At 42.3% G+C, this 9,911-nt stretch overlaps 1 protein-coding gene across 1 annotated transcript in view; it reads right to left on the bottom strand.

The window, feature by feature from the left end:
• Window positions 1–887: 887 nt before the first annotated feature.
• HS6ST1 (heparan sulfate 6-O-sulfotransferase 1) overlaps window positions 888–9,911 on the bottom strand; it is a 141,610-nt gene continuing 132,586 nt past the window's right edge. The window contains exon 3 of the mRNA XM_009284284.1: window positions 888–7,796. Within this exon, the coding sequence (XP_009282559.1) occupies window positions 7,088–7,796 (709 nt within the window). The 3' untranslated portion in view covers window positions 888–7,087. The remainder of the gene's footprint in view (window positions 7,797–9,911) is intronic.

The raw sequence follows: 9,911 nt of genomic DNA, 5'->3' as shown, positions 1-9,911 counted from the left end.
TCCCCTCGAGATCAGTGATGTTCTCCTCACACCGACACTTACCTGGACCTTCCACCAGTGCCTGCACCGCCCAGCAAGTAAAGTGAGGAACCCCTCAGCAATATGAATTGATGCAGCGTTGTGTTCCTGCTAGTTTATACATTTTACTTGGCTGGGCCTCCAGGAACTTGAGTGGGATTACTTTCACAGGTGGACGAGGAAAACCACCCAAGCGGCCTAGCTGGGAAGGTTCATACGCTACCTCCAGCTTCTCCAGCAGATATGGTGGAAGTGTGAAGTGTAATGATGCTCGGGTAGAATAACAGTGGTATTTATGCTCGCTACACTTGGCATAAACATCTAGCTGTTCTCACTTAGGATACTGTAAAGTGCTTGTATCATCATTTTCTTACCCCCTAACTTAGTAACTTTCACTGTATCAAAACCAGGTGCACAGCTTATTATTTCAGTTCTGTAACTGGAGAACATTTTCACAGGTCACATTTGGTGAAAGTACTTCTGAATGTAAAAAAAAAATTTGTTAATTATTATGTAATACTCGGTGTAACAACTACCATTTATTGCCTGCAAATCTGTTCAATGCAATGACTGAAAAAGAAAACTAATAGGACTGTACAGTATTAAAGGTAATTGATTTTTAAAAGATGATAGGTTTTAGGAGGTTTAAGGGATTTTTGTAATGTTGGCTCAAATGTAACAATAGGAATAAACAGACTGCAGTTTCTGCTTGAATATTTCTCTGTTAGGAGTCTGGTTTTTTAGCAGAAAACAAATACTCTCCATCAACTCCACTGGCAGCTTTATCTCTCTGTAATACAGGAAGGCAAGACATATTACACTAAAACAGCATCCAAAGGCCAATGCAAGGACAACACACATGACAGATGCTCAGTTTCAGGGTTTATTTCATCTGCTAACATTCATTCTTGATCTAGACAAAAACAATTAGATGATTATTTTTTTTAATCCAATTTTTCTTGTGGAAGAAAAGAAAAAACTTTTAACACTTTTTGTAAGATGCTATAAATAAATACATAAAGCCTTAAGTGTTACTTGGCTCAAGTTAAACAGTTGTCTTTTATTTTTTGTTGTTTTTAAGTTGCTGAAGTGGAAAAAAAAGTGCAAACCATACACATTCAGCCCAATGGAATGACTCCAGCCACAATCACTTTCAGAGAAGCTGAATCTGTTTGATCTACAATATGGAGGATGGAAGGTGGGTGGGGGGACAGTTGTATTTTTTTACCCTCAGTCACACAACTCCTAGAAGATAAAAACTGAGTTCCTTGGTAGGTAAAGCACACAGGAAAGTGGGGAGGAAGAAAAAGGAAGTCCTGCCTGCATTGCCCTTTCCCTTCCCTGTGCAGATTGTGCATCAGAGAGGAAAGAAGAGACAATATAAGCAAAGCCTCAGACAAAAACAAATGACAATGAAAAATAAGATCAGATACCAGTAGGGATGGTGAGAAATCCTGTGGCTGTTGCATGTTTGCCTGGCAGACTACACACAAACACAGAGGAACTTCACATTGAGAGAGGGTGGGGATTTTTGTCTTCTTCTTACGAAAAAAAGATGAAAAGGGGGAATAAAAATAAGTTAAATCATATTCCAATATGTACAAAACAAATCATGCTCAGTAAACCCTTTGAATATAAAATTATTCATTATAGTACAACTCTCTCAATCCAGTCTGCAGAATTGACACCCGGGGGAAAACAGGGAGGGGGAATTGTGGGGCGTTGAGGGATGAGACACACTCATTTGCAAATCTTGGGTTTTTTCAGCTTGCATGGCTAAAAATTACAGAGAAGACCACCTGCAGCTGGGACAATACGGGCTTTAATACCCATGTGCTTATCAGGACTGCATTCACCTTGGCAGAACTCTGGTAGATGGGGCAAAACAAGCAGACACAGATAGCTCAGATTGAGTGCACAGACACAAGCTCCACTGCTCGCTGGTTTACCTGAATTGCTGCTAACTGACCTGTGCTTTAAAGGCTTGGCTCTACTGCTGATCAGGCAGTGAATCTTGCATTCACTTCTGCCTCTGGAACATGATCTGCTAATATTCGCGAAAACAAGAACAAAAAGACAATGCAGCCAGCCCTGTGATTTGAATCCAGCAGATAGTGTGAGTTGCATTCCAAGATATAGCCCTGGAAATACAACGTTTAGCATAGTCTGTGTTGCAAATTCCTATAGCTTTACCAAGTTTTGTGACATTCAGAAAATTCTGCGGGATACGGGAGGGTCTGAGTAACTCTAAATGTCAGTAAGAAGCTAGAAAAGCTTTTAACCCCAGGATATAAATCTTGGTCAGGCCCTGTTCTGTAATGTTGGTCATTACCTTCTGTAGCTGTTCAGTGGTCTCTATGAAGTGATTTGAGGGGCTCAGAGTGAAAACTTCCTAACTGACATCTGTCCGTACTGCCACTGTGGGGGTCCTTCTGCCTTGCTCGTATTCTCAGCAACTGCACTGCCCTTTCTGCTCCTACAGGACAGCCCTGGGAGAGAGCATTCAAAAGCTTGTCGGGATCTTCTTTATGCTGCTTCCATTGCCATCCCAGTTTTGTAAGCAAGTAAGGGACTATGGGGTGGAAAAAACATCAACCTGAAGTGCCCCCCATTTATTCCAAAATTTTGGACACGAAGGGAGAAATTCAGGCAAGCCAGAAATTCACACTGATCCTTTGTTGAGGGTTTTTTTTTGTTGATGACTTTGGACCCCATGACAGCCTGGGTCTGCAACCTTATCAGTCAATCCTGCATTTTGTGACCTGGGTAGGGTACAAGGTGGCATCTGACTGTCTGGAAAACTTTGGAGGAGGCAAACTCCTTCAACAGAGCTAGCTGGGATGAGACAAATGAGCAATAAAAAGTTTTCTTCAGCAACAACACCCACCAAGCAGTGAAGTTAACCCTGTTCAGGTGACTAAAAGCAAAAAAGATCATCTTCCTAGCACTGCACCATGTCTTGGCCTTTCCACCCTCCCAAACCAGGAATGGAATCTGCTGGGAAATACCCACTCGGAGCATCACCCTCATTTGTGGATGTGCAAGGGTCAGCACAGTATAAGACGGCAGAGACTAAGAGCCATCATCTTTGGCCTGGTACCAGATAACTGCCTCTCCAAAATGCTCACTCACGCTAATACTGCTGAGTGTATGAACCCTGAGAAATACCTTACACAGCCCCAGCTTTTGTAAAGGCTTTTCATGGGGCATCCCTGCAACCATGGCAGAAACACTGTGGGATGGATAAGCATCCGACCAGGTAAAATCTGAATTCAAGAGGAACTGCCTCACCAACTCCAGTAAGAGACAGGACACAATCTTGCACCTGCACTCACGGTACCCAGCACTCACCTATCCTGACCTGGATCATGATGCATTGACAGGCCCCCTGAAGAAACACTTCATGTAGTGAAGAAGTCTCAGTGCATCTGGAAGTCACAGGAAAAACATTTTGGAAGAAAGGGGCAGATATTGAACAAGAATGTACTATCTGGCCACTACTTCTGCCGGAGTGCCTTAAAGCCGTTGTTCTCCATTCATTTTAAAACTACACACACATTTTTCATGATATTGTAGCATCAAATAATCAGTCCTAAAAATAAAATAAATTGTACCACTTCAAACTGTAGTACATATAAATCACAAAAAACTACATTCACATTATGTTAAAAAAGTTCCCTTAAACCCACTAAAGGAAGAAGATAGTGCCAGGTACATCCTGCAACCCATGCTCTGGCACATAGCACTTACAATAAATTAACGCATGGCCTACAGCCGTAAACAGACCAGCACAGCAGCCAGGGTGAGGGATGGCTTTTGGGTCATTCTCTTCATTTCCGATACTTGGAATCTGTTTCAAAGTGCCCTATGCTTTTCATACCTTGGAGTACCTCTTTAGAGTGCGTAAATTGGTTATTACCAATGTACAGGTGGAGAAACCGAGGCATTTGCCAGGCGCAGGATTTGAATCTAGAAATTTCTGCCTCAGTGCTAAGCTGAGGCCAGCCCTCCTTTTGTGGGTTGAAGTGAAACTGTTAACAAGACAGTTTTCAAGATAGTTTCACTTTTGCTTGTTACTGTAATATATTACAAAGCAAATGTTGGAACAAGGTCTTCTACTGACATGCTTCTAGGGTCAGAGGCTGCCTCTGATTTAGAGAACCCTGCAGATAGATCCATTAAAATCCAGCTGGTAACTCAGAGCACACAACACAGAAACAACTCAGGCAAACCAGGCCAAATTATGCCGGTCCTAATCATACACAATCCCGTTTACTGTCACCCTTTGGTAGATGAGAGCAGAATTTGGCCTTCAGTACAGAATGGCTCTCAGAAGTCAGTGCCGGCATACGCAGACCTGCCTGGGCATTCACCTCACTTCCCTGCCAGAGCTGGGCCAATGCGCACCTCGAATATGGATTAGCTGCAGTAACCATTTATGCATTATGGATCCATAACGCAGGATGCACAGTGAAAAGCCTTTGGGGAAAGCTGGAAACTGTGCATATAGAACAGTTGCTTTTTATATCTTGTGTATTGGTTTTGTGGGTAAACAGCCTGTAAAATTGCATTTTTTAAATATAAATGTTTTCTTTAGTTACAGCAACACATAAAAGCGCTGGGAACTAGCAGACATAGCTCCTCCCAGTCTTGGAATTCAGAGATGAGCAAATGGATTTGTAATACTTTCTGCCCCCAAGCCAACAACGGAAAATTGCTTCATTTTGCTTCCCACTTTTCAGCTAGGAGGAAATGCTTATGGCCAAGCTACACATCTCTGGGAACAGAGGCTATTTTGTGGCAGAACCTTAAAGACAGTGACACCACTAGCAAATATTGGTACCAGCCAAATGCATGGGTAACGACGTCCCACTGTGCTTGTAGATGGATGAGTGTGTGCTCGGGCACTTTGCAGCACCAGGATGCAGACCTGATCAAAATTCATCTGAAATCAATAGGAACGACATCCTTCGACTTCGGTGGACTTTGGATCGGGGCTGTAACAGGGTTGTATTTGAGCCCAAAGTGCTGTTTGTATTTTCTGTTCTTAAGTTTTTAGTCATCTTCACTCTTCTGGAGAAGAACATCTCCAAAAGCAAGGTGTATCCCCCAGGGTGTACACAGAAGAAACAAGGCAGCTCCTCTGCTTAAGGCAGCCACCTCCTTTGCAAAACTCAGTCTGAATTTGAAACTGTTGGAAACTGTACAGAGGCAGAGCAAATTAAAATACAAAACAAGCAGCACTTCAGTGGATTCGTGTGATGGGAAAGGGACACTGTAAAAACAACACGCTAAAGCTGAATGCATCTGCTCTCTGCCTCTCCTCTGGTGATTGCAATGCCGTATTTGATCTGCAGTTAACATGGCCTTTGAAAATCAAATCATATTCCATTTGGTTCATAGTTTACCCTAAACAATAGCTGGTTCAGGTCTTACAGGCTGAGTAATAACGGGGTGAGACATGAAACAGGCAAAAACTGCTTCATTTCCATGCTTCCAGCCAAACAAAGAAGTGCTTGCAACAGCAAGAAAATAAGCCATACTTTAATTTGGTGAGTGGGAAGAGGAATTAGAGAAGTCATTGTTGTTCTATGACTCAAAAGTCAGTAAGCAGAACCTGGTTAGACTGTCACCACACTGGAGGATTAAACTTACATGAGTCCCTAAAAAACAGCATTGAAAGAGTTCTGCTTTGAAAGTGGTCTGAGACTAAAAAAACATTATCCATGATTCCCCTTTCCAGTTTTATGAACACAGCTTGTTCATTTAAAGTAAGAGCTGCAGAACAGGCACTCTGCCAAAAGACAATGTGCACTGTCTCATAATTAATTCAGACCCGTAGTCAGAAATTTTCACAGCTCTGGAAGAGAGCCCCATCCTGTTCCCACTTAAATCAGTTCTGGTGACTTCACTGGAAGCGGGCTGATACCCATTATCTCTTGATAAAAGCAAGTAAAAATAACTGAAAAAATACAGATACGGGTACGTCTGTATGCTTGTTCTAGTTCAGTATTTCACATAGCAATGAACAAAACAAAATCACCCCCTCATCATGTTGCCATTAATGACTGATTATTTGCAGGGTCTTCCTGGAACTTCTCGTGCAGATTTATGAGGGAATATTGCTATTTAACTTCTTTTAACTTCCTTTATTTAACTTCCTTTTTTTTTTAGTATGTAGGATAGGGTTTTCATGTGCTGTTAACTCGTAATACTGATGAAGGCATGAGCGGCAGTTGTGTAGGGTAACAGGATGGCATGTGAGTGCACGTTCGAGCCTATGTGGAATTTGGTCGGCTTTTAACTTGTTTTGGGACCTGCATGTGAAACAAATCTGGGAGCTCTGTGCATGAATTCCCTATTATTTTTTTGATGAAGTTGCGTATGTATATGTGATACCAGTGCAATGTATCAAAACCACTGTGCTAAGTACATATCCTAGGCGACAGTCAATTTGCTTTAATGTTTCTCATCCTCTGATGTTTTTCTTCTTCTTTTATTTTTATGGTGCTCTGCTTTCTGGCAGTGGCTGCCAGCTGAAACAAAGTGACCACTCTTGTGCTCAGATCACAGCCTGACAGGATAGCACATCATCAACTTAGTCACCGTTATCATTTCCTTACAAGCAATGCAATTCCCATCCCACCTCCAAAAACACCCACAAAAGAAAACCTCAGTTTCCTTGTTTTTTAATTATGTATCTTTATATCATTATGCTCAGGGGATAAACAGATTTAAAAAACCCTACTTCTGCCATTTGTGTTTGAATTGTGAGGATAAGAAACATTCTCTTGTATTTGGCCTTAAGAGCGGGTAACTGCATTTGTGCATTTTTTATCTCTGCATTATAATGTTGACCTTTTTTTATTTTTATGTATTTATTTTTTTTTAAGAATCTCATCGGTCTTGTAAGAAACAGTAAAAAGACCCTATGCTTAAGGAAGCAATCTATTTTCTGTTTTACAGACTTGCTTTTAAATAAAATATTTTTTGTTGTTTTTGTACTTTTACTTCCATGATCTTTTATATGGAAACCCTAGAATATCGTTAATATAAAAGTCTGCCTAGGCTACCACTTCTCTATAATATGGCTCATGTAGTCCTCAGTGGGCAAGCGTCCTTGCTCTTCGGTCTCTTCCTTGGGAAGTGCTTCATTGGACCGGTGAAGAAGCCTCTCTTCCCGATTCTTTATCCTCTGCTCCATCCTCTCTAGCTGCCGTTTGTACTGGTAGCGCTGTTGGAAGAGGTCCTTTGCATAGTCATAGAGCTGCATGTCCAAGTCATTGAGCTCCTCAATCCTCCGGATGGTGTCATTATCCACCTCCACCCCTCCTGCCCTGGTACTGTTGTACTGCATAAAGGGCCGGATGAATTTCAGATTAAAAGTTCTCTCAAACAGGTACTGAGTCTTTCTCTGGAACTCTGTCAGGCCAAAGAAGGCCATGTCTTTGAGGTTCTTTTTTGCGCTCTCCAGCAGGATCTGTGCTCGCTTGTTCTCTGGGATGAAAGACATGTTGTAGCAGCCCACTAAGCTCAAGTCAGCCAACATCCTCACTTGGCGGTTGTTGGCCAAATTATACGGGCAATCCATGAACTCCTGCAGCGTGCAGCCTGACCAGTCCGTGCCTTCATAGCACGATGGCAGCTCTTCAGGAGTTGGTGTCCTGCCATCACACATGTGCAAGGAGGTCTTCCAAGTAGCTCCTCGTTGAACGTGACGCCATTCGCTGAGGTAACGAGATACGGGGTCTCTCAGCAGTGTGATGTAGTAAAATTTTCTACAAGAAGAAGAGAAAATAAAATAAATATCCTGCTAGTAACAAGAAAGATGCTTGGCAAGCCAAGATCTAGTGCAGATATCAAAAAGACAAGAGTAAATCAACATCACAGCATCCATTCCACTGTACTGTTGGATTATTTTCTTTTTGCGGTATCTCATGCGAAGTAGTTTGTGCAACATTAGACCCATGTTTCTCTTTCTCATTGCCTACCATTTTAGTCTTGCCAAGTAGTAACGCTTTCACCGGGACATCCATTTCCAGCAACAGACTGCAATGTCAGAACAAATCATCAGGATTCAACTGATCTACCAACTTCAGAGAGCAACTGTGACTTCAGGGACTGCCTGGCCTTTCACACAACCATGTGCCCTCTGAATCAGCCAGGACTTGCTCTTCAGGACAGCCCAGCAACTGGTCTGTTTATGAGCTGGGCCTATCATTTTTACTTCATGCAGATGCTGACCAGGACACCTACTGCTTGATTGATCTGGCTGCCGAGCTGAAATTTGGGAGTCTGCAGTGAGTAGCAGGATAACACCACAGGAACATAAGTGAAAAATAATGGGAAATCAGGAATGCAATATGCTTTGTAGAAAGAGAAGGCATGAGTTGACAACCAGCAATAGTACCAATAGTTTATTCTCATTTCAGCTAATCTGCTATCAATTCAGACAAACTTAAGACACACCTTTGACACATGAGACTAAAAAGGAGGAAAAAGCAAGACAATCAGGAGGAACACACATAGTGACATGGGGCATTCTTGCCGTTCCAAGTATAATGAAGTCCCCAACAATACAAGCTGTCCCTTGAACTGAAAACATGACAGCTGTCTTGTACAAAGAGACGCTCCAGCTTCAGCCCACCTTGAGCCTGGATAAAGTTCTGGAATTGATAGTGATGGCAGTCTGCAACAGCCTTCTCCAGACAGCGGGAAATGGGCCTTTTTTTCCCTAACTTCCAGTAGCTTGGGACTATGGTGTCTCTGAGTGTTTCTAGAACAAGGAAATACCTTCTCTAGTTGCTAAAGCTGGCAGGGAATTAAATCCACATGTGCTCCCAGCGCATGGCGCTGTGTAACACTGCACAAATGGGAGCACCTGGCTTTGGCAGGCAAATGCACACATGCTACTGGAAATGTTTCATATAGGGGTGGCGGTGGATTCATTTCCCCATCAGAAATGCATCTTTGGAATGCTCCTATTGCTCGCTGCCCTGCCGGCACGGCTTGGGAGAGCTGAATGTGATGGCCATTGCGAGGGCACTGCACAGTTTTTTGAGGGGGGGGGGAAGTAAAAAAATTCTGCTTTGCTTAATATTAACACACCCATATTTTCCTAGCACCTTCAATATTATTGTTCCTAGCAGTAACCTAAATTACCGCAATAAGAGTAATTTAATGTTAAGAAAATATATCAAAGGCATTGCCTGGGAAGTCTAATTTTAAGGAATGTTTGCTTTCCCAATTTATTACTAACTTGCTGAAGGGTTGTTCCAAAGCAGTAAATTTTGGTCTTTCCAACAATGGCAATGGGTGTCCACTCCGGCTCCAATTCCTCTCCTGCTTTCTGTCTTCAGAACTAGGGCTGGTAAAAACATTTGCTATTTTTGGAAACTTTTCCATCTCTCTTCATAGCAAGGGTATCACACTGTCTAGAAATACTGTCTAGTACTGTCTGTGTACAGGGAGAGGGGAGAAAGAAGGGGAGCAGAGTGCATAAGAGAAACACTTCCCTTAAATTTACCTCTTTTTCCTTCATTTACGTTGCAGCCTGTAATGATTCAACTACCGAGACTGAGATGCAGCTATGATTTATACAGACAGTGCTAAGAAACCTCTAACAGATGGGGATAAAATATGACAGTGGAAGGAAAAGGAAGGCAATGATGAATGCCAGATGTTCAAGCAACAGACATTGATGCTAAACACTACCAGCATTTTTTGACTTGTGAACTGTAGTGGACTTTTTATTTACACCAATGTAATCCAAAGGTGGCATTTTTTCCTGAAGCAGGTTGAAGCCAATTATTATTATGTGGCTTACAGAAGCAACTAGACGTTTCACCTAAGATCAGGGACTCATTTGTGAGGTATCCAAAGACACAGGAGGA

Source organism: Aptenodytes forsteri, unplaced genomic scaffold (genome assembly GCF_000699145.1).
Source record: "Aptenodytes forsteri isolate BGI_AS27 unplaced genomic scaffold, ASM69914v1 Scaffold278, whole genome shotgun sequence".
Taxonomy (NCBI): domain Eukaryota; kingdom Metazoa; phylum Chordata; class Aves; order Sphenisciformes; family Spheniscidae; genus Aptenodytes; species Aptenodytes forsteri.
Note: the sequence above shows the minus strand (reverse complement) of the source record. Positions and strands in the feature narration are given on the sequence as shown.